At 36.4% G+C, this 25,700-nt stretch overlaps 6 protein-coding genes and 1 long non-coding RNA gene across 9 annotated transcripts; 3 read left to right on the forward strand and 4 right to left on the reverse strand.

Moving 5' to 3' along the window:
• The first annotated feature begins 380 nt into the window (after positions 1–380).
• LOC145227866 (COP9 signalosome complex subunit 7a-like) lies at positions 381–4,404 on the forward strand. 2 transcript variants are annotated; one of them, XM_080092792.1, is made up of 8 exons: positions 381–437; positions 668–870; positions 1,304–1,471; positions 2,556–2,680; positions 2,943–3,020; positions 3,082–3,187; positions 3,419–3,555; positions 3,782–4,404. In XM_080092792.1, exons 2-8 carry the CDS (start codon positions 688–690, stop codon positions 3,825–3,827), a joined length of 843 nt encoding a protein of 280 aa, XP_079948918.1. In that variant the 5' UTR covers positions 381–437; positions 668–687; the 3' UTR covers positions 3,828–4,404. The 2 variants fall into 2 exon arrangements, with proteins under 2 accessions (XP_079948918.1, XP_079948917.1); XM_080092791.1 differs by lacking the exon at positions 381–437 and having other exon boundaries at positions 624–870.
• LOC145227865 (HBS1-like protein) lies at positions 3,846–9,086 on the reverse strand. Its single transcript, XM_080092790.1, has 10 exons — positions 8,365–9,086; positions 7,647–8,012; positions 7,158–7,307; positions 6,908–7,088; positions 5,975–6,152; positions 5,448–5,613; positions 5,245–5,385; positions 4,593–4,792; positions 4,373–4,532; positions 3,846–4,214 (listed from the first exon to the last, which is right to left on the reverse strand). Exons 1-10 carry the CDS (start codon positions 8,902–8,904, stop codon positions 4,071–4,073), a joined length of 2,226 nt encoding a protein of 741 aa, XP_079948916.1. The 5' UTR covers positions 8,905–9,086; the 3' UTR covers positions 3,846–4,070.
• Positions 9,087–10,505: 1,419 nt separating this feature from the next.
• On the forward strand, positions 10,506–15,138 carry LOC145228502 (transducin beta-like protein 2). The gene is made up of 9 exons (XM_080093575.1): positions 10,506–10,705; positions 11,181–11,305; positions 11,369–11,550; positions 11,867–11,986; positions 12,288–12,458; positions 12,938–13,090; positions 13,499–13,713; positions 14,139–14,235; positions 14,848–15,138. The coding sequence occupies exons 1-9, from the start codon at positions 10,594–10,596 to the stop codon at positions 15,017–15,019; spliced, it is 1,347 nt and encodes a 448-aa protein (XP_079949701.1). The 5' UTR covers positions 10,506–10,593; the 3' UTR covers positions 15,020–15,138.
• A 26-nt stretch (positions 15,139–15,164) lies between these two features.
• LOC145228505 (cytosolic iron-sulfur assembly component 2A-like) lies at positions 15,165–16,580 on the reverse strand. 2 transcript variants are annotated; one of them, XM_080093580.1, is made up of 4 exons: positions 16,520–16,580; positions 16,277–16,403; positions 16,089–16,222; positions 15,165–15,432 (listed from the first exon to the last, which is right to left on the reverse strand). In XM_080093580.1, the coding sequence occupies exons 1-4, from the start codon at positions 16,545–16,547 to the stop codon at positions 15,335–15,337; spliced, it is 387 nt and encodes a 128-aa protein (XP_079949706.1). In that variant the 5' UTR covers positions 16,548–16,580; the 3' UTR covers positions 15,165–15,334. The 2 variants fall into 2 exon arrangements, with proteins under 2 accessions (XP_079949706.1, XP_079949705.1); XM_080093579.1 differs by lacking the exon at positions 16,520–16,580 and having other exon boundaries at positions 16,277–16,513.
• Positions 16,581–16,625: 45 nt separating this feature from the next.
• LOC145228504 (transmembrane and ubiquitin-like domain-containing protein 1) lies at positions 16,626–17,891 on the reverse strand. Its single transcript, XM_080093577.1, has one exon. The coding sequence runs from the start codon at positions 17,535–17,537 to the stop codon at positions 16,767–16,769; it is 771 nt and encodes a 256-aa protein (XP_079949703.1). The 5' UTR covers positions 17,538–17,891; the 3' UTR covers positions 16,626–16,766.
• Positions 17,892–18,769: 878 nt separating this feature from the next.
• On the reverse strand, positions 18,770–21,201 carry LOC145228503 (coiled-coil domain-containing protein 92-like). The gene is made up of 4 exons (XM_080093576.1): positions 21,069–21,201; positions 20,862–20,906; positions 20,561–20,724; positions 18,770–19,589 (listed from the first exon to the last, which is right to left on the reverse strand). Exons 1-4 carry the CDS (start codon positions 21,199–21,201, stop codon positions 18,969–18,971), a joined length of 963 nt encoding a protein of 320 aa, XP_079949702.1. The 3' UTR covers positions 18,770–18,968.
• On the forward strand, positions 20,707–21,950 carry LOC145228506 (uncharacterized). The gene is made up of 3 exons (XR_013860088.1): positions 20,707–20,771; positions 20,841–21,028; positions 21,184–21,950. It is a non-coding gene; the product is annotated as an uncharacterized LOC145228506 (long non-coding RNA).
• The last annotated feature ends 3,750 nt before the right edge of the window (positions 21,951–25,700 follow it).

Consider the following 25,700-nt stretch of genomic DNA (forward strand, 5'->3'; position numbering starts at 1 on the left):
GTTAAACAAGAACAGAACTTTTGTTGATATAATTACCGTGCAGTAAGTTAAACTATACTTGTTGTTTATGTAATATAACGAGGTTATTTGCACAAGCGCGCTGTAAATAACCGAAGGCCCAGCTATTTTTTCAACTACAATTCTGTAAAATAGGGTTGTGCATTTGTACAACCAGAACCAGTGGCTCGTCAGACGATTTTTGCTGTTTAAGTGTTTATCAGAATATTACCGTATTTGATATGCATCAAACAAGTCCTGTTATATAAGATAATAAGGCCTGGTTTATACTTGGCCCTCGGTTAAACAGTTTGGAGTGCTAGTGCCACTTACATCAAACTAAATTAATACAACAGGGAAAATCCCCGTAATTGATAAATTATTAAGACCAAGTGTCGATTTGGTTCAAGGTATGTTGAGAGCATAATTACATAACTTAGGTAAGTCACACATTTTAGCTAATTTATAACGTTTAAATGACATCAGTTAAATCGTATAAATTTTAATTTTAAATGAATGGTTTGCTTTTTACCGCATTTTGTTTACATTTTGCTTGATACCAAAAACTGAATCAATGTGAATAAATCCTGAAATTTACCAAGTTTGTTTCAACTAATTTAAGTTTTGTTCTATTGTTAACTGTCTTGTTTTACTTGCAAATTACTTACAGTAAGTTACAGAAACATAAATATGGAAGTAGAAGTTGAGACCAACCCTGTAGCTTCAACTTCTGCCAGTAGAAGTCAAGAACAATTTCTTATACTTGCTAAAACTGCACATGGGGCCGCACTTCGGAAATTAATTGAACAAGAATTGGAATCACCGGATATTTATGTTTTTGGGGAATTATTGGAATTAACGTGTGTCCAAGAGGTAAGCATGAAGTTAAAATAATAGTGGTTTGCTAATTAAGGACCACGCTAATACAAATTTGCCAAAACTGATACCATACATAAAAATAAGTTGAGTTGAGTTTATTTCATCTGCTGAAAGAACACATAGCAACGAATTGTACAAAATGAAACCAGAAATAGCTGCTCACTGTTGAAATAAAAAAAAGTGGAGGGCACAATTGGTGGATCATGACTAAATGCGCTGCAGCTAAACTGTATTATAAAGCGTTATGTGACCTGAGCTCAAAAGAAAAAAAAAACCTGTCTGAGGTTGAAATGCTGGTGGAACCAGTCAAGGGAGTACAGTAAGTAGAATAACAATATGAATTGTATAGGTTGCATTTGCATATTCTGCTAAGCTAAAATGAATTTTCCTTGTTTAAAAAAACAATTTACTTATTTTACATGAGTAGCTTTGTGATGACCCAGAAGGTGCAAAGTACTTGAAATTGTTAAACATCTTTGCTTATGGAACATACAAGGATTATGTGCAACAAGCTGCTCATTTACTTCCACTATCTCCTCTCATGTCCAAGAAGCTAAGGCAACTGACTGTTGTAAGTTTGGCAGCAAAGTCCAAGGTAATAAAGTAGCTGGATTTTTTCAAAATGTGTGTTTAGTATCACCTGTTTTTTTACTAATTTTGCAAAAGTATATCTATACCAGTACATATAAATATTAGTACAGACGAATCCGGTTAATCGCATACAGGTTAATCACATAATCCGTTTAATTGCATCACAATTAAAAATCCCAAACCATTGCCCATCGTTTGTTAAGAAAATCGTCCGGTTAATCGCATACCGGTCCATCGCATAAACCGAATCGATGATCTCTATGTAACAGTCCCACAAACGAGTTTTTCAAATGGAAAACGACGATACGATAGTTAAATCAACCGATCTGCGTGCAACCTTATCTGGCGATCCTTTTCAATGCTGTGCACGTCAAATTGCCTGCCCAGAAGTAACAGTTAAAAATCCAAACTGACTTTTGTTGGACTGTCAATGAATGTAGAGGAAGACCAACCTTGCAAAAGCATCGCGCCAATAAATGATAAGACCAATCTTAACAACGCAAGATAACTATTGCACTAATTCTCTAATCACAGAATAGCTGCGCAACGTTCGAATAGCTGCTCTTGAATAAATTACATACAAACTCGTTTTAAACTAGAAATCGAAATAGGCAAGAAACAACAGGCCATTTGACTTGTATATTAAGCGAGAGGCCTAGCACTTTTATAAAGGAAACTTCCTAAAGCAAAACAACGTCAAAGACCGTCGTTAAAGGAATTTCCCAAATAAAATGTTGCATGTCACTACTGTTTCTTCAACACACTTAGGGGGTTGCACCATTGCCATGACAGTCAGAAAGCATGGCATCACATTTTGCCCTTGTCTAGTTTAGAGTACTTCTCTTTTATTTTCCGCGACAAAAGAGAGAAAATACTGCTCCTTAAGCCATAGTTGAGCGTCATTGCAACTTTGTTTTAGCTGGGGAAGTGAAAATGAGCACTTATGTTAACTGCATGTACTGTTTCCATAGCAACCGGATTATCACATAATCTGGTTAATCGCAGCAAATGTCCTTGGCAAATTGATGATGCGATTAACCGGATTCGTCTGTAATCTGTTACTTACTTCACTTCTTGTACATTCCCAGTACATATCTTACGAAAGTTTGCTGGCTGAAGTAGATCTCAACAATGTACGTGAACTTGAGGATTTGCTGATATCAGCGATTTACAGCAACATAATCAGGGGAAAACTTGACCAGCAAAATTCCAGGTTAACATTTAGTTGTAATCCAGTATTATTGAACCTTTTTAGTTGATTAAATCCTAGAGGTATTTTTGCACTTTTGTGGCACTCCCAGTAAATGGAAATTTGAGCAATGTAGCATAAACAGAAAGACAAAATGTTATTTTCTTCGCTAAGGACATAAATTTATACTAGTCAACCATTCCTGTTTTAGTTCTTAAACCTAAACCCAGGTTGCAATCTGCACAGATATCATAAATTTGCTCATTTGACACATATATATTTGCAGACTGGAAGTTGATTGGACAATTGGGAGAGATCTAACTCCAGAAGACTTGGATTACATAACTAATACACTTTCGTCATGGTGAGGCAGTGCATGCAAAAATGAATTTGAGTGTGTTTATCATAAACCATTTGTGATGAAGGTGCTCACGCTGTGAAACAATGGTTCAAAGCATTGGAACACAAATTGTGGGAGCTAATACCTTTCTTAGTGAAGATGCTTTGCGGAAATCTCAGATCAATACAGAGGTGTGTATTATTTTTTTAGTGTATAAATGTAAAGCAATAGACTGTGATTGTTGTTTTTCCGGTATATTTTTGCATTACAGTCATTTTTTGTTAAAGATAAGTTTTAGCAAGGCTAGTTTCTTGGGTCACAGTCGCATTTCAGGGTTAGAAATGTGAATGGGCTAATTTTTGTGATTATCCAGTGTGTGTTTGTGGACCCCTGATCTGACTAACAGTCAATGTGTTTTAAAGGTTGAAAATATTATGAGCACTATTAAGAAAGCGAGTGGTCAGGAGCCCTACATCTCCATGTCAGATTCGAGACTATCACAGCACCCTCCACCTTCCTGTGGTGTAGAGATTAAACCCAAAAAGTCAAAAGTTAAAGGGTAAGTTCAATTTTGTCTTTACAGATAATAAGCACATGGTAATGGTTCCCAACGTGTTGCTTAGCCATAAAAGTGCTGACTTGATGTGCGGTTGGTATTATTTTTTTTATAATCTGATCGCATATATCTTTTTTGGGCTTATACTTTTTTTAAGTAGGAATATGTGGTATCATGTGATGTTTAGTACTGTCCAGACAAGTCTAACTGTCTGTTCTTGTCTTTGTAGTTTAAGAGGCAGTGGAATGAAACTGTGGTCCTCATCAAAGAACTGATCCCACCAACACACAAAACGAGCTCTTTTTTGTTTATTTGCGAGCAATATTCATGTCCATATGTCTGCAACACTTGGATGGGAACCACACTTCTTTCACCCAACAAAAACCAACATGTGGCTTGCACAGTATTTACGATAGTAACACGTCTCAATTCATTGCAACCTTGTCAACAAGCAAAAGCCAGATGCTACCACCAAATTTTTGGGAAGCATGTTGTATCAAAGGAATAACCACAGTTGCTCATGATAGGAGCTTAGTGACAACACATGCAGCAATTGTTGATCCCCCATATCGCAATGTAAAGCGTCCAAGTTCTTTTAAAACAGAATACTCCTCCAAACAGACACCCCTTGTGGTTTCGACTTCGATCAGTGCATTTTGCCCCTAAATTGAAATTAAAAAGTGTGATAATTGTTGAATTACAATTTCAGAAATTTTTTCGACAAATATAACTACAAAATGGACATGTTACCACCCATAATTGTTGTTTGATAGTATAATTTGTGATGGTGTGCGTACAATTCAGTTAATAGCATTGTTACCTTTAAAATAAACTTTGGTTTCTTTGCAATTACTTCACCAGTGCTTTTGTGCAGTTGGCTTAGCAAGCGTCGAATAATGGCAGGTTCAGAAACAGCTTTATAATGCATCTCTACTGGAAATCCCCTAGTTATAGGCACCTCCGTGTTAAAAACTACAATCCTGAAAACACAAGTCTCATATTAGCCAATAGTGTGAGTATTTAGTGTTGTAACATTTTACCTGGCTTGTAATCTTGTTACAGGCCTGATGGGATTATCAATGCTACACACAACGCTTCCAATTGATATTTTCATAATGTCAACACCATTAAGCACCAATGTGACATGTTCACCAGCTAAACCAAATTCCAACTTTTCCATTTCTTGGTTGCTTTCTATGCTTTTAATAAGACCCTTTTCACCAGCTGGCATTACCATAACCTGCAATAGAATTGGAAATATAACTTAATGCATACATAAGCTTAGCCAATGGCCTTTTGGTTAGTGTAACTGTCTGGACCTCAGAAGGTTGTCAGTTCAAACCCCGCCCTGACCACCTATGGTTACAAAAGCAGAGACCACATGCAGCACTGCTTCAATAGAGTGGGACATGATGGGTAAACTAAACTGAAGTTATCAAACAAACTTTATATTGCACCAACCAACAAACAAAAATTTGATTAAACTTAAAGTACTCTTTCTTGACCAAATGCTTGGAACAAACCAGCATTAGATAGAAAAAAAACGGACAAAAACAGTATGTGTCCCCTTTATAATAAGTCAGTTCAGTGGCAGATGCCCACTCACTGAGAATAAATATCTTAGACTGCAGTAAACAGCAGCTCATAGTCAAGATCAGTCAGATTTTTCAAAGAAATAAGTCAAAAGAATACCTTAGTATTAGGAGAAATCCCACCAGACTCTATTTTACCACTTAACGAAATTCCACTTCCTTGGCCACGAAAAACATCGCTAACACAAAAACGAAAAGCGAAATCAACAGGTCGTTGTGGTGGCAAAAACTTGTCGACAACCTGCATACACAAAATCTCAAGTCAACCGTTTCCACAAACCAAACAACTCTAGTAGCAGTTACCTGCAAAAGGCTTGGCCCCTTGTACCACACAGTTAGGGATGGTTGCTTAGCAACTGATACAAGATTTTCTCCCTGCAAACCGCTCACAGGGACATAAGTTACATCTGAGTCTTTAAATCCAGCTTGTTTTAAAAACTGTTTCAGTTTCATGACAATATCATCAAATCTGTGCAAAAATATAAATGATGAATACACAAACACCTTGAAAACACAATATTTTAGCAGCATTTTGGCAAAATTTGAAATTTGTGGGTTGCATGAACTTAAAAAAACTTTTACAATTGTACTAAATTCGTAAAGCAAGAATCTTTATCAGAGGTTATTGACCTATTTATGGCATGCTAAGTGATACAGTAATTCATATTCAGGTATTCTCGATGAAACTTTAACTGTGAAAACGCTTGTATTTGTATTTGTTTGTCATGGTGTACTAGTCTTAACAACCCATAACTAGTAAATTTGCATGCACCGTTTAATGTTTAAATATTGAACATTTATAGGGTTGCAGCCCCTGATCTCTGTCATACCTCTTTTTGTCCCAATCTACTGTGTCAAGTTTGTTTACTGCAACAGCCAGCTGTCCGACACCTAGTGATCGAATAAGAAGAGCATGTTCTCTTGTTTGACCACCAACACCAAACCCAGCTTCAAATTCACCAGTGCTAGCTCCAATGACAAGAATAGCAACATCAGCCTGAGATGCTCCTAAAAATTAACTTGCATGTTTGACCATACTGGTACTTTTTAGATTAAAGTTTTTAAAGTGGTGGGCAGTGTTTTTTAAGGTGTTTCTCCAGCGGTTTCCCAAAATTTGGACTTATGGCTATTTTTTGCAAATATGGCTATTTTTTGGTATTTAAATGAAACACTTGCGGTCTCTTAAAACTACTTAGCGGTCACCCAAACCAAACCTTAAAAAAACCCTGGTGGTGGCATTTTTTCACATATGCAATCAAAATAATAATATTTTTCCTATTTGTTGTCTAAACTTTTGCATGCTTTTTATAAAGGCAAGATGAACATTTATACATAAGTGTGTCATGATCGCTGGTCTGAATGATCGTTTCAGGACTAATTCCAGTTAAGAATATATATAAGTTTATCGTAACTGATTACTGGTCAATCTAGCGTTCCTTAAGTTAAAGCTGACATGTGCATCATTCGAGACAGGCAACAGTGCTTGTGATTTGATTTTCGGCGGGTTCACCATTGAGCCTGTGTAGCTCAGTTGGTAGAGCGCAAGTGATAGAAAGACTCAGACAGTTGTTAGTTCGAATCCCACCAAAGCTTGTTCTTCTATTCTACGCTTTGCCATGTGAGAATGCTTGCTTACTGGCTTATTCAGGGTTTATGCCTTCTATCGGCCTGGCACACTATGATGGATTTTTTGAAAATCACCTTGCTTTGAAGCAGTGCAAATTTATAGATTTTGCCATGAAACTGACATTTAGTTATGTTACCTGTAATCATGTTTGGTATGAAGTCCCTGTGTCCAGGTGCATCCATTAATGTAATAATATGATTGTCAGTTTCAAATCGATTGTGAGCAATGTCCATGGTTACTCCACGAGATCTTTCCTCACCAGTTTCATCCAACACCCATGCATATGCGAATGAGGCTTTGCCTATTTTCTTGGATTCCTTTACAACACACATTTTTAGAAATTAAAGCAACTTTGTAAATCACATCTGGATTATGCTATGAAATACCTGTTCGTATTTATGTATGAGCCGTTTTGATACCATGCCTTTTTGAAACAGCAAATGTCCCATCATGGTAGACTTTCCAGCATCTACATGGCCTATAACAACCATGCTTAACTGTTGTTTGTTGTCTTTTTGACGCTTGACATATTCTTCCTAAAATTTGATAAAGCAAAGGTATCAACATAAATAAGTTTACTTTGGGTGATTGTTTTAGATTGTGACATATTTACAAATATTTTTTTAGCATATCACTCCCAACAAACTGGCTGTAATGTACATTAGCTCATACAGCCAATCTCTTGTCACCAGCTGCACTGATGAGACATTATAGGGCAAAACAGTGTGCACTGTCTGTGGGTTTTTTCATTTTACACTTTGTGAGTTAAAAACACTAACATTTGTATGTAAAAAGAAAATAATTTGCAAGTTTCTAACCGTGTGTAATAACGGTCTAGATTACAAAAGAAGGTTTTAGTGTTGTCTTTTTTTTACCTGGAAATTCACAGTATTCTTGCTTGCTTTTCCAGGAGTATTGGGTGCAGACTCATTGTTCTTTTTTCTAGTTGGCGTCAGTAGCACCTTTTTACTTTGTTGGCTAGTTTCAACGCCCAATGTGCCTTTGGAAGTATTTTCATTAAATGATGCTCTGCTAGTGCTTGGCTGTGTGGTGTTTTTGTGGTTTAACTTGGGAGAGGATTTGTTATTTGTAGATTTTATAGTCAAGGTGTTTTGTGGGGTTATAAATCCAGTTTTTACGTTCTGGCGTGGACTTGATTCCACTTTTTCAAATGTCCTTTCTTGAATATTTCCAGATGTTTTTATGATAGTCACTGGCTTGGTAGTTTTCACGTTTTCAATCTAAAGAAAAAAACACTTATTTGACTTTTAATATGCAAAGATTGTTATGCATACACTATAAAAGCAGATTATGACATGTTAAACAATAACCATCCTGTATGTATTTTTACAAACAACTCTTATTTCTCTTATTTCTCACAGAAGCATTTTTTAAAAAAAAACAACCTTGGAAAATTTCCAAAAAATGATATAAAATATCAAACAGTAAAACATGTTGATTTATATCTATTCATTCCCTTATATTCCTCACCATGTGACAGAGTTTGGGATTCAGTATAAATATACAATTATAAGAACTATCTGCACATACACCCCTATTCATTATGATATAAGTAGCAATACCACAACATACTTTGGAATTGGCATTTCTCCGTCTTTGAATATCAGCTCTTTGTGGCATGGGAATAGAAAAAGTTGTGGCTGCACCCTGACCCAAGTGTTCCTTAGGAGGCTCGGGTGATGATATTCCAGTGTCAAAAGAGTTGTTTTTGGAAAAGTTAGAGTTCAAAAGATAATCTATAGATCTTTCAACATCACATTTAAACTTTACAGCCGCTTGTTTGACGATATCATCGGGGTAGTTGTCCCCTACTACATCTCTAATGGACTCAATGCACTGGCCTAAGTCGTCATACTTGCTTAAGCTGTCATCATGTGCATGGACGGAGTTTGAAATGTAAGCTTCATCCTCTTCATCAACATTTTCATCCAACGGATCTTCTGACGGCATGTACGAGCTGAACTGAACATTACCCCTGGATCTTGAATAAGTGTAGTGAGCCATTGTGCCCGGAGAGACACCATACTGCTCCTCGTATGATTGGCCAAAAGGGTCGTCCTCATCATCATATTCATAGCTCTTTGCATTGCGAATGGTTCGATGCCGCGACATGTTTTTTTTTCAAATTATAAAACTTTTGTTGTAAAGAGTTTTTTGGTTTTTTTTGCTTATGTCTGATCAAGTTTCCACATCTCTTTGACGATTTTGCAAATTTTACTAAACCATATGCAAATTTGGATTTTCCTTTCCTCCATAATTTAAAAAAAGATTCTTAAAATAGATTTTAAAGAAAACAGTATGCAGCTATTAAAGGCTTGACCAAAATTGTACAAACCATAGGTACACAAGACACAGACTTAAATAGTAGCTTTAAAACCAATTGCGTTTTTTCAAAGCGTCTGTTTAATAAAATGAATGCGTTTTATTCTACATCCTTGTACAAACCAAGTTATGAATGACTTTATACACTTGCAATCAATTTTAATTTTAAAGTCAATTTAATTGAGTCTTTTAGACAAATCTTGACTACATTTGGTTGGTCTATCTTAAAAATTCAGAGTTTAACTTCGTCAACCAATAAGCTCTGCAAACCTATAACGGACATTTCCTATTGTTTTTATAGATTTTGAAACAAAATCAATATTAATAGTCTTTCACTTTGAAATTTCCTGCCAACCCAAAAGCATTATTATGACTCATCGTGCTGCTGCTGCTGACATCTAGAAAATAAACCCAACTTAACTCAAAAACGCAAAATACCGTGACACTTGTCACGTGTTTCCATTCATGCGTGAAACACGTTGGCAAATTTTTTACTCGACCGTGACGCGCATGAAACTAAAGTTTTCTACTTGAATTTATTTGCTTCCTAAACTTTGCGAATTGGTACTGGTATACCAATCGTTGAATGTCTTTGTTTTGTTTTAGAGTTAACGAACAATTTGGGGCACATTTGTTGTCAGTTGTCAGTTTACAAATATCTTTAACTTTAAATGCAACTAGTCCAACAAGTTTACAATTGCACTTAGCTGAGTTTACATTACACAATTAACAAAAAAAATGCGTTTGCTGTGCGCAAAAGCTACAGAATAGCGGTAAGTTTCCAAAATAATGTTGCAGCACCTTTTGTTTTAACAGGAAAACGAGTAAGCAGCTATAGGAAGTAACCATAGTGCACATGACATGCACACCTGCCACATAATAATTTAACTTGTGAAATAGAGTCTAAATTTCATATTGGTATCACTGTCTGAAAGCTGCAAAAATGCCACGCTATGAGCTGTCATTGATTGCAAAGTTATTGCAACGCCCTGAAAAAATAGCTAGTATGACAGAAATCTGCACAAACCTGATGAAAAGAGGCATGAACATACGGAAAGTTGAAACTCTCGGAGACCGTCCACTGCCACATACAGTGTCAAAGCAACAAGTGAAACACACAGAAGGCACATACTTCATTATGGATGTGGATTTAGCTTTGCAAGAATTGCCAGAGCAAGAAAAGTACTTGAAAAAGCATTCTGATGTTCTCACATACAATTTATTCACGCACGAGTCAATTTACAAGCAAGAGGAGCCATGTGCTGGAAAACAGGAGATTGATTGGGATAAAAAACTGCGTGGATCACTTCGTAAACATAAAAATAGACCTGTTGTTATGTCTAGTTTGAATTTACATGATCAAATTTGAACATGCTTTTTTGTATTTGTGTTAATAATAATGCTTTACAAAATTGTTGTTTAGTGTCCTGTAGGTTATGTGTAAGACCATCTGCACTGTTGAACACACCTGAAACAAATATGAATTTTTCCGAAGTTGTTGATCCGACACTTTCGGGATTAATCATTAGTGTCATCTTCGGAGCTGTCATTATCTTTTACTGGTTCTGCCAAAAGTCACCACCCAAAAATGGTTTGTAAATTGATAGTAATCATTACCTTTAATATGTGTTATTATAATCAAACTCCAGACAGTGCATGCGTTTTTGACACAGTAATACCAAATACCTTCTGATTTGGCATATTGCTGTGAAGTGTATAATGCATGTCACCGCATAGCAAGCAGTTTTTTTGATGGACATAAATACATTCCTCAAACCATGTGAATTATCATGTGGTATCTTGTAGTAACATATTTAATTACTGAGATATTTAGTACCACCCTTGTAGGACCTAAATGCAGCTGGTGGCAAGACATTGGCTGCATAGGCTTAGGTGACCTAGACCATGGACCCACAGTTTGTTCCAAGGGTTTAACAGGCTGATGTCATGCCTCATCAAATAACACAGTATTAATTTTATGAAACACTACTTTTATAATTGCAACACTTTTATAATTTCAACATTTGTTTTCTTTGAACTTTATTAAAAAAACATGTGCTTTACAGAAAGTGAAGACCATGAAGAAAAGGAAAGCAAAGTTTTGCCAACAAAAAAACCCAAACCACAAGCAAAGTTGAAACGATCCAGTGTGCCAACATTTACGGATCCTTTGCTGTATACTTCCTTGAAAGTAAGCAACTACAATATTTGCACATGTCAAAACATCTTGTCTACAAAATTTGTTATTCTAAAGGGCCATGGTGGTGCTGTACTTGGGCTACATGCAAGTATAAATGGGAAGTATCTTGCTTCTTGCTCTGATGATCGTTCTGTGCGTTTGTGGAGCGTCAAGGACTTTGGACATGGAAATAAATGTGTGAGAGTGAATGTGGAATATGATCATGCAAAACTGGTCCAGTTTAGTCCAGACAGCAGGTATGTGTAGTTTGTTTAACTTTACCAATTTCTTCCTTAATGATTCAAAACATTTTCATTTCTGCATAATATACTGCATAGTAGATGCCAAACCATATAAAGATCATTTAAAATGGGGTCTTTTATCTACTTCACACATCGTATTTCTGGAGCTAAAGTGTCTTTGTATAAACCACATGTAATACTAAAAATTATGGTAAATTCCTCCGCCCAAGTTTGAAAATTCCTGATTTAAATTTTTGACAAAACTTTCAGTAACTATGCCTATTTTGTTAAGTTACTTTATATCACCACCTACAAATTTGTTTTGTCATAGAGCTTTCATAGCTGGTTTGGCAATTGAAAATACAGTTCGCGTTTTCAAGTTGGGCAAAAAAGATGATGGTGTAACAACAACATGTGTGCCTATTGAGGGGGACTTCCCTAAATATACCCAGTAAGTAAAAATGTGACATAGAAACATTTTTTTGTAAATACTGTTCAAATGGAAAATGCCTTTCTGTGTTTCCTTAGCTACCTTTTAAATTATTGTTTTGCTGCTTTCAGTTAGAATTTTTATGCTGTTAGACAATTGTTATTTGATTATGTTTATTCAAAAGTTACATAGTAAAACTATTTGTCAACAATTGTTATTGCACAAAAAAACATGGGCAAACTGGTAATGTGATTAAGCATATCTGTCTGTATTTCTGAATTATTCTGTGTATAGCACAATGTTTGTTCACAAAACATTCTAGGGCTGATCTTATGAGTATTGGAGTGGGTTCATCTGCCTCTGGAGGTAGTTTTGTGATGACAGCATACCGGGACACTACCATTCATGTCAGGAATTTGAAAGGTGACATCCTCAATACAATCAACTCCAATTTGGGCAACAACAATTTTGCAAGTGTTTCCCCATGTGGAAGGTATGAATGCTTTTTACAATTAAATATTTAAGTTAATTGCAACTGTAATTTGCTGAACTTTTTCTTGTGATTAACGAGAATATTTTTGTAAGTAACAATAGAGTTACATATGTAAAAAAACAGAATGTGCGATCAACCGGGGCTTTAAAGTCAAAAATTTTTTTTTTTCCCTGTGTTGAAGGTAAACTCAAAAACGTTTTTCAAAGTTAAAGTCTCCAACTCGGGTTCTGGCTCGGCTTGGCCCATCCCTAACTCTGACTCAATACTGGTATTAACTTGACTTGTCTGTACTAATGTTGGGAATATGTCATATTAGGCATGACAAATTTAGGTCTATATGACATAAAATAAAGAAAAGCTTTACTAAGAACCAACAGTGCAATCAAATTAGCATAAAATTTAGTCATTGTACTGTTGTTGTCTTGGATGAACTGTGTGGCAAGTTGGTAGTAAAATAATTGATGTTAACAATTGTTCAGATTTTTTGCTGCATGTGGATGGACACCTGATGTCAAGGTTTGGGCAGTTGAATTTACTAAGAGTGGAGACTATAGAGATGTTGTCCGAGCTTTCGAGTTGAAAGGCCACACATCTTCCATCTGGTCATTTGGCTTCAACAATGATACAACCAGGTAAATCACAAATCCAGGGCATTTTTATCCAATCAAAAAAATGTGTAACTATTTTACTACCACATACAAATTACTCAAGAAGAGCGGCAAATGATCATCATCAGTTAAACCAGATATTATCAATTTCTATAATTTAGAAGAATTTAAAACACATGGTCTGTTTCTGTCCAAAATAATTATTTTGCTACCAATTTGAATTTGCTTTTTTGCATTTTTTAAATTTTTTAGGTTTAGTTTGCAAGTATTCTTTTTGTTTCAAAACCAAATATGCCTAAACCTGGAGTTAATTTTAAAACGTGTGATTTTGTTAAAAAGTGGTAAAAATGTAAAAACCTACAAAAAATACCTTTATTACAGGCGTATTCCTAAACCATAAAAAGTCCCTGTTTAATATATTGTGTTTGCTAGAATGATCACTGTGTCAAAAGATGGCACATGGAGGTTTTATGACACTGACATTGAATATGACAAAAGCCAGGAACCATATTTTCTGAATTCTGGACAATTTGAAGTTTGTGGTCTGTCACCTGCTGAACACGAGTGCTTGGTCGCTTTGTCACCTGACGCAAGTGTGGCTGCTGTGGCATGTTTGAATAACATAACTGTGTTTTCCACAGCAACAGGTATCTATGTAATGCTTCAATCAACTTGTTCTTTGAAACACATCCCACTGTAGTTATTTATTTTATGCCCATATGTTGCTAGTTTGTTCCAACCATTTGGCCAAGAAAAAGTTGATTCTTTCAAAAAAAAAAAAAAAATTAACCTCGGATGACCCCATGGTTTACCCACATCCCCCTAAACACTTTAGATTTTTCTTAATTGTTTGAAAAGTATAACATGTATGATAATGGCCTGTCTCCAGTGGTGGGATTCAATTTTTTTGTCAGTCGGTTCTATGACAGTAACCAGTAATGCTAACCGGTGCGCTGATCTCATAAAATGTCATGAGACGGTTCTATAGAACTGGTGTGAACCGAGTGAATCCCACCACTGCCTGTCTCTTGATAGAATCTCAACTGGTGTAACAAAATCATGTGTTTTACAGGTGATGTAGAATGTAACTTCAAAGAAGTCCACAGTGAAATCATAACATCCTTGATTTTTGACATTGCTGGCAGATATATCTTATCATCTGGTGACAAGTAAGTAACAATAATAAGATTAGTTTCCTAAAAAATGGTGCATTTGAAACTACAGGTTTGCTTGTTTCACTTGGTACTGACAAGTAATGCATTAATGTAGGGGGAAACTCAAAAATATTGTTGGTAAGCCTTATTGGTATTAGCAAACTTACACTGTCTGTTGACAAACATTGCAACGACTCAAGACCTAACCTCAAACTATGCTGCTATTCCTGTTGCAGTTTTTTTTAAACTGTTGCCATGTCAAACTGTGTTTTTCAAAGGCACTCTGTTAAGCCCAATTTTGATTTTTTGTGGGGTGGGGGGAGGTGCATTCGAAATTGCAGGTAATACATTAACATGAAACTCAGTATTATAGTTTATTTTTCTCAATGTCATGGAACTGGAAAATACTGCTCATAAAGCATTAGGACAACCCCAATCCTAACCCTAAATGTCTTATCTGCAACATTTTGAGTTTTGCGCAACTAAATACCTCCCATATTGGTAAGCTGTTGCCCAACAATCGAAACCAAGCATACCTGTGCTTTCAAAACATTAACTTAAAAATGGTTCTATAGATTTTTGTTTGTTTTTTAAATAGTTTTTTTTTTCAATTTTATTTTCTGACAGGCACATACGAGTCATACATAATATACTTGGATACAAAGAAACAATTAGACGGCTCCAGTTGAAGCTAAAAAAAGAGCCAGCCTCTTCAGCAACAAGAGAACGGCTTGAGAGACAACTGCATGAAGCCCAAAAGAACTTGGCCAAAATTCAATCATCTAGCAATGGAAAATAGTAGTTTACGACTAAACATGTCAAGGTGGCACTAGATGGGACGATGCAATATTTTGCTTATAGCTACAATGTTCAAAACCTGTCCTGCTTTAAAATAGAAGTAATCTTTTTCTTTCCTAACTTTGATTTCAGCTATACAGCTCAAGTTGCAGTTTATCAGATGTTTATTTAATTTTCCGTACAGAATAAGAGTAGATTTTGGGGCATTTCTGATTTCATTATTAATTGCACATGACAACTGCTACATCAAAACAAAAAGAATGAATGACATTTGAGCTGGAAGAAAGGATCAGTTCAACAAAACTTCAACTGTTTGTTAGTCAGGCTCTTTGATGCATCTCTCCACGACATTCTTAATACCAGGGTTTTCCATAGCTGCTGCTGTCCTTTCTTTGTCGTTAATTTGTTTGTTTACTGTGAAAAAGATCAGTAGTTAGGTAAATGTAACAACATGTCCAATAGGCCTTAAAAAATTTATATTGTGACCAATTTCAGAAGTGAAATACCTAGCAAACAGTTTTTACCAATGCATGGCCTATATTTGGATACAAACATACATATGTGCAGCTATATAATTTAGCATTTTCATTTGTGCTCCCATACATTGGTTAAAAAACAAATGAAAAACAGATTTCTGACTGTCCGGTGGTACTAAACACTGCATGTTATCACATGGCAGGAATTTAGAAAAGACTTGAATATGCTTTAAAGAAAATTACAATTTTTGCAGACTTTGGAAGTGCTGACGGTTAGAGCTATTCAGGTTGGGTGAGGGTTGTTATTGAAATACTACTAGAATCTGGTCTAATTTACCCTTTTAGGGCTTGTATTCTCACATTTTCCACACCATACAGTATTCTAAGCGGAATACCATCCAGTAACATGTGGTACTTAGTACCACCCCCAACTGTGAGGTGAGTAACTTTGCAAAGTTGGAAGCACTTTTTTGACCAAATTAGTGGAGCAAACCGATGTTATACAAGAAAAACAATGGTGAAAACAGTATGTGTTCACTTCAAGAAAGGGGACCCATAATTTATGAAAGCTTATAGTTAGTATTTAAGTATTACTGTCGCCCTCTGTATTGTGTGTTCCTTCAGCGATAAATATGGAGACTTTGTGTGAAGACGGTAATTCACGTTCAAGCTTCACTCGTAGGCATAATCCAATCAATGTTGCCAACGAACAGTGCTTGATAGTCGGCCTAAACACATTGGATTGCTGATAGCAGCCAGGGACAGGGCAGTTTGATCCTTACCGAAATTTTACTTCAACATTACAATGGTTGGATTCCAACTGGTGAACAGACACCCCTTCCTCATACACAACATCAAGGTCTTCGAGGGTGCCTGGTTTCTCTGGGTCTCGAATAGTTCTTATAATGTCTGTGTTACAAAGCAATTTACATGACTCCCATTCATCAGAACTTGACATGGGAACGAACAGACTCCAAAGAAATCAACATGCTTTCCTTTTTTCATGCAGCGATTAAAATACCTACCATATATTGTTCCCTCATAATCCTCCATATCAAACAGTACGTTTATAACACAGTTCTGCAGTCACAGCCTATTTTTTACATTGGTACCTGATAAATTTCTGAAAACCTGTCATGCACAAAACAATGAAAAAATAAGTTTCACAAAAAGTGTAAAACACATTGCATGAAATCATAGCAGCTTGCATAATAATTAAGCAATACATTATTTTATAGATCTTTGTCGACAATAATGACAGAAAAGCTGCTCTCAAAAGAACTGGTTTGCAATCAAGACAATATAAAAACATGTAAGTCCTATTATTCCAAAAACTGATGGTAAACTAAACAGAGACGTGTGAAAAATGCAAACGTACCAAAGAAGTGCAAGTACGCTACCAAATAGTGGCATAAAAAAGTGTCCCATGTTTAAATCATCTACTGCCTGTTGAAGCTGTTGCGATGCACTGCTCGGTTGATTTGATCTTGCCGGTTCGGCGGACAAAAAACAATGGACAACAGGACTGTCAGTGGATAAAATATTACACTCTTGTATGGTTTGAGAACTGTTCCGCAGCACCTGTCCTCTATAGATAAGTCTATAGCGATCAGCCGTGTTCGCTGGAAAACTGCGTCTCCTAATTTCACTAATTGTGTCGCTTGGTTTTACTCGGATAGTTTTGATAGATTCGTCCATAAATTTTAAACGAATTAAAAAATGCCCCTCCGGCATCTCGGTGTTATCGAACTGTTGATCAGGTACATGAACCGGTTCAGAATCTGAAACTGATGAACTGTCTTCTGTGGTCACAGATTCAGTAGGTTCTGTTGTATCATTTGGTGCAGGTGTTGGTGGTTCGTTAGTCGCTTGATTTGTTGTTTGCTGCTGTTGGCGTTGTTGTCGCCCAGCCATAAACTGATCATATGAGTTGTCTGTGACTCTTGTAGACATCCATGCAACAGTCAACATTATAACAACGAATGCTGATGTAATAAGAAGAGTGACCTCATCACCGATGCCATCAATCAGATATGATGACATGTTGACAGCGGAGACAAATTTTAGACCCTAAGATTGTAGTTAAGAATTTTTACACAGTATTTTTTTCTGGTGGTTTAAAACGTACAAATTATATTAAAATGTTACAACTACAGAACTGTTAGGTCAGAGGTGGACTCCGGTGAGGCATTGGTTACATAAAATTACTTTCAATTTTTTAGGTTCTACTTACACTACACCGCATAGTAACTACTAATAATGTATAACATTTTCAAAAAACAATATATCTGCTTTTATAAGTCACGGGGAATACGTTTAGCACATTGTGGCATAATTTGACAAAAAGCAAAAATTTCACAAAATCTTATTAACGTCGATAGTTCAACTTACAGCACACTTTACGAAGAAATATAACGCTTATAAATGTTACACAATTTGTTTTCTAGTCTTTTTGGCTTCCTGTCACGCGCTGATGAATTCACACAATACAACGACAAACAATAGAAATCCTATGAAATCTCGGGACTAATTTACAAAAAAATGTTTTTGGTTGGTTGGTAAAATGTGAACCATATTTGGCTGAAACAGTATTTTGATGCTTTTGGTCTTGAGTCCCGCAGCCTACCTGCAAAAAATTTGTAAGAGATAGCCCATGATGACACTTTAGGTAGCCAGGAATTAACAAATAAACTACAGGTAACTTGGACTATTATCATCCCCATATGAGAGCAAAACAACACCGTTTCCCTCCTTGAATTATCATGATCGTGGCTAAATAGCAATTAATGTACATAACCCAAAAAAAATGTGCTTGCCTTAAATGGGACATTATAACGCAAACCAACTCTTCGAACCGTTCAGTTGACAATACTTCGTTATCATGAGCATTGTGTTGTCGCCGAACATTTATTTGTTATTCATGGTAATGGCCCTACATAAAGCTATAGCACAAATAAACGTGAAGTAGACAGATGTGTGTAAATTATTAATGGAAGTTTTTTCACAAGTGGAGGACCATAAATAAGTCATGCGCTTCTTTACGTCCGCTTCACACTATTGATTTCTTACACATTTTACCCCGGTTTAAAACTTGCCTGCCTTAAGTGTATAGGCTTGATATTATGCCTGGCAGCAACAGCTTATGTATTGCCTGCCTTAACTTAAGCGATATTCTCAATAACTATAGTTTCTCTCTGGGATTATGTTTTTCTCCAAATTCTAAGTTCTTTTCCTGCTGTAAACCGGAATTTGGTTAAAAACTGCAAGATTGTGGGTAGTTGGTGCAATTTGTAGTGGTGTAAAAGGCAGTGACAGTGCAAAATACCAGGCATCCAATAACACAACAACTGAAACTCGCCAAAGCAAATGGCTCCTTTAAAAAAATAACAGTGATTTACCAAAATACCAGAACACATTTCCAGAAAACAAACAACAAATAGGTAATGGAACAAGACGAAATAACAAAAAACGCCATTAGTAATCTCGGACTTCATTTCTGTGTGTTTTTCTGTTGGATGTTATCGCACGACCTAAGGCAAGACGCTCTGGAACTGGTTTAGCTGGATATTTCACTGCACTGTGACTCTGCTGTAGGTTACCATTATCATCTTTACCCCTGCTGTCAAGGCTGTTACCAATTGGCGGCAAAACAGAAGGGCGAATTGGGGGACTTTCTTCTGCTAATTTTTCACCAGCATAAAGAAAAGGTGCAGGGTCTGGCATTGGACTGGGAACAAAGCAAGGTTTAAATGCTTTAATCTTTTGCTCTGATCTCTGTACTTGTTCTGCACTTGACGATGATGATGGCCTGTGTTGGTAAGGAGTTGTTTTGCCAATAAAGCTATATTGTCCAGTTTGCGCGTCGGTACTGGCAGGACGGATTGATGCATCGGTTGATTTTGAAGTTTGGTGCAGTCTTCTTGATGAAGGAGGTCTAGGCTGGGCTGGTGGGGTAGGTGCAAAAGCTTTTGCATCATGTCTTTGTAGCTTATTTAGTTTGGAGTTTGCCTGGTGCAGTTGTGTGGATAAGTATGCTATGGTGGTTGCTCTTGCATCAAGCTCATTGATAACTGCTGCAATCTTGTGTTTCTTTGTCTAAAAATATAAGCGGTCCAAGCAGTTTAACTCGAGGACATAAAAAACAGAGTTTTCCTTTGTGTAGTTTAAACTATAATATTATCAACATATCCAGACAAATATCAGCAGCTTTGATTAATCAGTTTATGGAATTACTGAAATATTCTCTTAACAAATAGTAAACTACAGTTCAAGATACAGATATTACAACCAGAATTGTTTGTATTTTTTCCTTCTATACAGTGTAGAACAGGAGTGTCAAACTCATGGTGCTTCGAGGGCCGCATTGCATTTGGAAATTATGCCAAGGGCCGCATGTGATTTTTAATCCAGTTTTATAAACTTTAACCAGGGGAGCACAACCTTTCGCATTGCAGATCCTTATTTCACCTTGTTTTAAAATTACAGATGTAAAGAGATAGGTTTATATCATATGTGTACCATCTATTGACGCCCAAAAAGCCCAGACTAATTTCCAACTTGATGCGCAGATTGAGCTGCACAGTGTGAAGATCAGTCTTAACTGTTTATGACGTCATAATTTATATTATGATGCCTGTGGTACCTGTTTTTTCGCATTGTTTGTACACAATAGGCGCACAAAAGTCTGACGCATATGGCTATTTAGGATGGTAATACTCTTTTCAATACCACAAAATCTGTTTAGAGCAGTTTGAAAGTCAAAATATTTGGCAAATGTGTTTTATTTGCGTCACGGCTGCCAGTACATCTTGCGGCAACAAACTGTTTTGTTTTGTAGAAAAATGAATTTTTATTTCCTTTTTAAAGTTCTAGCTGTAAATGTCTGTTTAATGAATAGCTTCAACTTTTACACAGTTAAAAAATTATTATATTTGAAATTTGGATAAAAATCTGACTAAATGCTACAATTTTTGTTCATTGTTTGGGGGCCGCATTAGAGGCCTTAGTGGGCCACATGTTTGACACCCCTATTGTAGAAGACTTCATAGCAAAATATATTTTTGAACCTTAATTTCATTGAGATATTTTCTTTCTTGTTCTTTAGCATGTTCCTCGAGCTCCACAAGTTGACGATCCCTCATCTCAATTTCTTGCATGAGCGAAATTTTTTCTTGCAATAGATCAGCCACTTCTGTTTCCAAATGAGAAACTTTATCGTGATCAACTTTTGCTGGAACACATAATTTGTTAAACTTAACTTAGGTGGCTTAATGTCTGGTGAGTGAATAAGTGAACTATTTATGAATAAAGAAGAATTTACAAATATCTTAAAACAATGTTTTACAGATATTTATTTCATGCCTTTACCTTCAGAGTTGTCTGCTGATTTCATTGCCAAATCGAAAGTCAATTCTGAAAAATAAACAAAATTTAAAATCTGGAATAATAAAAACACGCTTTTTACTGCGAGAAAACATACGCACAACAATGTTTCATGGAACTAATATATGGCAACCTACTGAAACAACTTCTATGTAAGTTAAAATTCAGTAAATGGTGGAAAATATTCAATACCTGAGCATTTTTTCTGCAAGTGTTGTATTTCTTTGTGCAATCCTTTTAATGTTGAAGCATGTTGTGTCTCCATAAACAATATAGATTTTCGTGCTGATTGCAGCTGCATTTGCAGATTTTCCGTGGATGCCATTGTGTGTGCTTAAACCAAGTGTAATCAAAATGAATTGCAACAATATACCCACACAACTTCACCTTATAGCACCATCTGAACAACAATTATGCTGTTTGTTAAATTGCTTTCCATGATATTTGGTTTTACAATAATATTTTTGTTTAACAAATAAAAGTTATTCAATTGTAACTTTACAAGAGAAAATATTAAAAATCAAATTGTGTTAAAATAAGGGTTTCTAAAACTTTCTACTAAACCTTAACAACGCCTAAAATAAATACTAACTAACCGACTATCTTATTTTAGTAACAAACACTCCAGTACCCTATTTAATATTCCATATGTATTGACTAGATACGCTAAATGTACCTTATTGCAACACACGCACACCATAAGCCGTTATTTAAACGAGGTGACAAACATTGTGCAGTTCGCAGTCACACATACTTATCGATCAGGAATTCAACATGGCGTCAAAATTTCACCTTTGACCTCCTTTTTGTTACTAAGACAACAAAAGTTTTTAGTTCCTGAGGGGGCAATTTTTTTCTCCTCATTCATACACAATAGACATGTGCATAAGGTTTAATCATGCTGTTTTAAAACACTAAGCATAAGGACTGTTACAATAAACAAGCATCAAAATTCAATTAACGCATCTTTGCTTGTTGTCGAAAACGTATTTCTTGTGTTTTTTGTCTTATCGGTGCCGATATTACCTCATTTATGGATATTATTGAACAGTAAACGTTATTGCGTTCAATCTATACTATAGGTATCAGGGAATTTTATATTTACACGAAACAAATATTTAATTACTTTTGTCACCCCACACGCAAAGCCGCATGACGTCGCTAACGATTCGAATTTGACAAGATTGCTCTGTTTCGAGTCGCTTTGTTGCAGATTGCAGTGTTGAGTTGAAAAGCATTTCACGTTTACCAAGGTTCCCATGTTTTAATCCTTTCAAACTTGTGCTAATTTGCGTGGGGTTTGGCTACCTAGAACATAACAGAAACGTTCGAAAACTTTGTTATCGCAGGAATATAACTGAGTAGTTTAATGAACACTTACACTATGTTTTATTTACATCATTTGCATTCAATGCAAATTGTCCATCGAGCAAACTTACGATAGGTTAAAAAGTTGTTGTTTTTCTGGTGCCTAACTTTATTAATTTTCGAGTGTACCAGCAAAAAAGCTATTTTAGGATGTAATTACAGCTTCAAAGAGTTTGCAATATTATATGGGAGTTAATAAACTGGAAAAGTTGAAAGCTGACAACAGAAGGTGATCTTTCCGTCGACACCTCGTAGACGTCTTCAAGGGTTTCCTCTGCTGTCGTGTGTCTTTATTCACGTTATAGCCCTGTAAAGAAAATGAACAACGTCGCTTTTGTCGCAAGATTAAGTCGGCCGACGTATATCACGTCCGTATGAACTTTGAGTTAGACGACAACGACGTTGACAGACGCTCTTTGGGCGCAGCTGGTTACAGTTACAAAGCGAACTTGGGAATATAGGAGAAACTCACTGTTGGTCTGTTAGCCCTTACGCGCTGTGGAATGCGTATTGGGAAACCACAGCACGTATGGAATTCCTAGTTCCAACACAGGCGGGGCGGTGCGGGCAAAACACACCGCCTCGAGCTTTTAAAGTCGGATTTCGGTTGCTAGGGGGGCCTTACGGTCACGTGATGTGTCGTGACAAGTCGAGGTGTGTAAATTACGGGTCGTGGTCGCGTTTGCTGACGTCAGATATCGCACCACGACGGGTTGCGACAATGGCGCTTCGCGTGTGATCCAACGATCAGAAGAGCGATGAAAGCAACCCTGACGAAAACACCTGTTTTTTGCCATTTTTCAATTTCCTATCCGAAACAATATTGGCACGTCTGTTGCGTGGGCCCCCTTTTTTACGTGACCCCTTGTCCCCAAGAAAATATCCCTCCGTCAGCGTCAGCATTTATGGCCTTCGCGTCATTACACTTGTATTGGACTATTGCAGGTCCATGGCCCAAATTTTTTTTCCTTTCAAGCTTGGTTTTGGATATATTACCTTGATGACACATTTCGGTCAAATATCAAAGAATTGTAAGAAATAGTGCAAATTTTATTGGATATTTTTGGACAGGTAGACTAAGCTATAAATAAAAAGATTTTCTTTTTCAAAACGGATTGCAACACGTATCGTTTAAACTGGTATTTAAATGAAACTCACAGGTTTCTACCACAACCAGATTTGTCAGATAAGAAATATTCCAATTCAATAAGATGAAAAAAGGTTTGCCTAAAAGCAAAAGAACAAAGCACGTTCTGTTGTTTTTTACTCATAGTTATAATCTTCATAGATTACTTTAGTTGTGACAATACGTATATTATCTAGATTCTAAACGCACACCTTTTATTATTATTACTATTACGTGAAAACGTCGTAGCATCATCCTTTTAATTTTGTAAATTTGGTGCTAGTACGTTTTCTTACTATTACCAAGCACACAGTCGACGTAACAATGGCTGTGACGTAAAACGGCACTACACATGAACGTGACGTTGCTGCACCTGGAAAATCATTTATAACCATTGTTAAGCGTTTGAATTGCCTGATTTTCCATTCTCATTATAATGACAGAGCGTAAGTGTGGCCGATTTTGTACGAGCTTTGATTACACAGCAATAAAGTCTGGAGAAATGTACTGGCTGCCTTGATCGAATTGCTGTAGCCTGAAACATTATGGCTAACTACACCCTAATTACCCTTCTAATTAAGTACTGAAGTGTTAGTTTCTAACAGTGGGAAACACATTACTCGCCCAGTAGTTAAACCTAGGAAAATCCGTCATTGACAATGAAAACATGATGTTTTTGTCTTGAATGCAAAACCTTGATCCAAATTGACTGTTATCCAACAATACTCTTTGTTGTACGCAAATAATGGACACAGACAATTAATCAGAAATACCATATGCAACAATTAGCCAATTACAGCAAAAACATTCACAGAAAACGTGTCAAGAAACTGTCGTAAGGCTTGTTAGGCGGGGCAATCTTCTGTTTTGTATGTGAACAAATCTATTTTTATGTTTAATCGCTGCCAATTTTCCATATTTTTTGCATTGCTTTTACTCAGGGCTAAAATTCCAGCAACATTTTGTGAGTTAGGTAAATAGGAAAAGCGTCATCACCCAGTTTAACTGCTGGGAAAGACAAACACGCCCTTTCGATTCTATTCAAAATAGCACAGCAACAATTGTTTCGAAACTTATGTTATGTTGTGCCGAAATTTAGAGATTTCTTTACAAAACTCCATGATGTTTTTCTCGTGTGACAAGCGGTCGAAGTACAGGGACGTGAGCAAAGTTCACAAACTATTACTGTTCATTGACCCTGGATGTGTAATCAGGGCCTATCGCGTGTGTGAACGGATGAAACAAGTCGGCTTGCTTGTTGAGGTGGTCGCAATTGAAGTAGGCGGTCAAATACGACGCCCTTCACACCCTTGATAAAAGTCAAACCAGTCACACGACTGTGTTGGCTTGTGGGGGGGTAGGGCCAAGAAGCGTAGGTTAGATTAATGTGAAGCAAACAACCAGCAAAACTAGCCCAGATTTTTCGAATAAACTCTGTCTGTTCAACTTGAAAAGGACGAATTTCTGCCATAACAATTCAAAACGTGTCTATTCCTCCTAATATTAGATGCCAAAGCAAACAAGGATCATTTAAATTGGGTCTTTAAATCAACTGAACAGGTTATATTCTCAGAGCTAAATTCTATCTACAAACCACATGTATAAATTAAAGTAAAATCTTCCACTCAAGTTTTGAAATTCCACCCTGGTTGGAACCACCTCTATAGTGTATAAGCCCTCTTTTGTGCCTGAACACAGCTGCACGAAAAGCGTATTATTATGTACATTTTCAGTATACGGTAAGCTACAAACCGATTTTAAAATATTTTTTTTAACCATAAATCAAAAAACATTTACTATTTGGAGTTTACTTTGTAGACACTCACTTTCGGATGTATTTTTGTACACAACAGAGTGCAATTAAGTTCTTTTTAGAATATTCTGGAAATTAATAGGCGTTGCTCTGATTTCCAACCGGCTGAGTTTGATTTTGTCCGAAATATGCGGTTTTTAACGTTGGAATCGATTGGCGGCTTGGTGTTGGCGCTTCAGACTAAATATTATCTTCGCATGTTCTTTAAAGGTCAAAACTTATGTTCAATTAACGCATTGTGGCTTTGGATTATGAGTGGACGGGCAGGTGGCACATCTTCTTAGAGCAGAAGTGGTTTTCAAAATTATTGCTGACGAAAATATACTACATAAAACGCTGCTTGTGGTCTGTCGGACTTGGACACTTAAACAATTTAAGAACCCAGTTGGGAACTAAATTTCTTTCCAGCGCGGAATTTGGTTTCCAAATCAGCAGCACTCCCTGATTTGAATCATTCCTAATTTTGTCGCATTCCCACAGGAAGTTGAGCTGTCAAGATCGGCGCACCAAAGGTCAC

The sequence above is a fragment of the Phallusia mammillata genome, chromosome 5, assembly GCF_965637545.1.
Source record: "Phallusia mammillata chromosome 5, kaPhaMamm4.hap1.1, whole genome shotgun sequence".
Classification (NCBI taxonomy): Eukaryota; Metazoa; Chordata; class Ascidiacea; order Phlebobranchia; family Ascidiidae; genus Phallusia; species Phallusia mammillata.

Coding starts and splice junctions, on each gene's coding strand:
- LOC145227866 (XM_080092792.1), top strand. CDS start 688: ATGGAAGTAGAAGTTGAGACCAACCCTGTAGCTTCAACTTCTGCCAGT. Junction 3,021..3,081: donor ACTAATACACTTTCGTCATG/GTGAGGCAGTGC, acceptor TTTGTGATGAAG/GTGCTCACGCTGTGAAACAA. Junction 3,556..3,781: donor AAAAAGTCAAAAGTTAAAGG/GTAAGTTCAATT, acceptor TTGTCTTTGTAG/TTTAAGAGGCAGTGGAATGA.
- LOC145227865 (XM_080092790.1), bottom strand. CDS start 8,904: ATGTCGCGGCATCGAACCATTCGCAATGCAAAGAGCTATGAATATGAT. Junction 5,386..5,447: donor AGGGGCCAAGCCTTTTGCAG/GTAACTGCTACT, acceptor TTGTGTATGCAG/GTTGTCGACAAGTTTTTGCC. Junction 4,215..4,372: donor AACCAAAGTTTATTTTAAAG/GTAACAATGCTA, acceptor ATTTCAATTTAG/GGGCAAAATGCACTGATCGA.
- LOC145228502 (XM_080093575.1), top strand. CDS start 10,594: ATGAATTTTTCCGAAGTTGTTGATCCGACACTTTCGGGATTAATCATT. Junction 11,551..11,866: donor CAGTTTAGTCCAGACAGCAG/GTATGTGTAGTT, acceptor GTTTTGTCATAG/AGCTTTCATAGCTGGTTTGG. Junction 12,459..12,937: donor AGTGTTTCCCCATGTGGAAG/GTATGAATGCTT, acceptor ACAATTGTTCAG/ATTTTTTGCTGCATGTGGAT.
- LOC145228505 (XM_080093579.1), bottom strand. CDS start 16,452: ATGTCAAGTTCTGATGAATGGGAGTCATGTAAATTGCTTTGTAACACA. Junction 16,223..16,276: donor AATGTTGAAGTAAAATTTCG/GTAAGGATCAAA, acceptor CAATGTGTTTAG/GCCGACTATCAAGCACTGTT. Junction 15,433..16,088: donor ACACAATACAGAGGGCGACA/GTAATACTTAAA, acceptor TCTTTTTCACAG/TAAACAAACAAATTAACGAC.
- LOC145228504 (XM_080093577.1), bottom strand. CDS start 17,537: ATGTCATCATATCTGATTGATGGCATCGGTGATGAGGTCACTCTTCTT.
- LOC145228503 (XM_080093576.1), bottom strand. CDS start 21,201: ATGGCATCCACGGAAAATCTGCAAATGCAGCTGCAATCAGCACGAAAA. Junction 20,725..20,861: donor ATCAGCAGACAACTCTGAAG/GTAAAGGCATGA, acceptor TATGTGTTCCAG/CAAAAGTTGATCACGATAAA. Junction 19,590..20,560: donor AATATCTCAATGAAATTAAG/GTTCAAAAATAT, acceptor TTATATTTTTAG/ACAAAGAAACACAAGATTGC.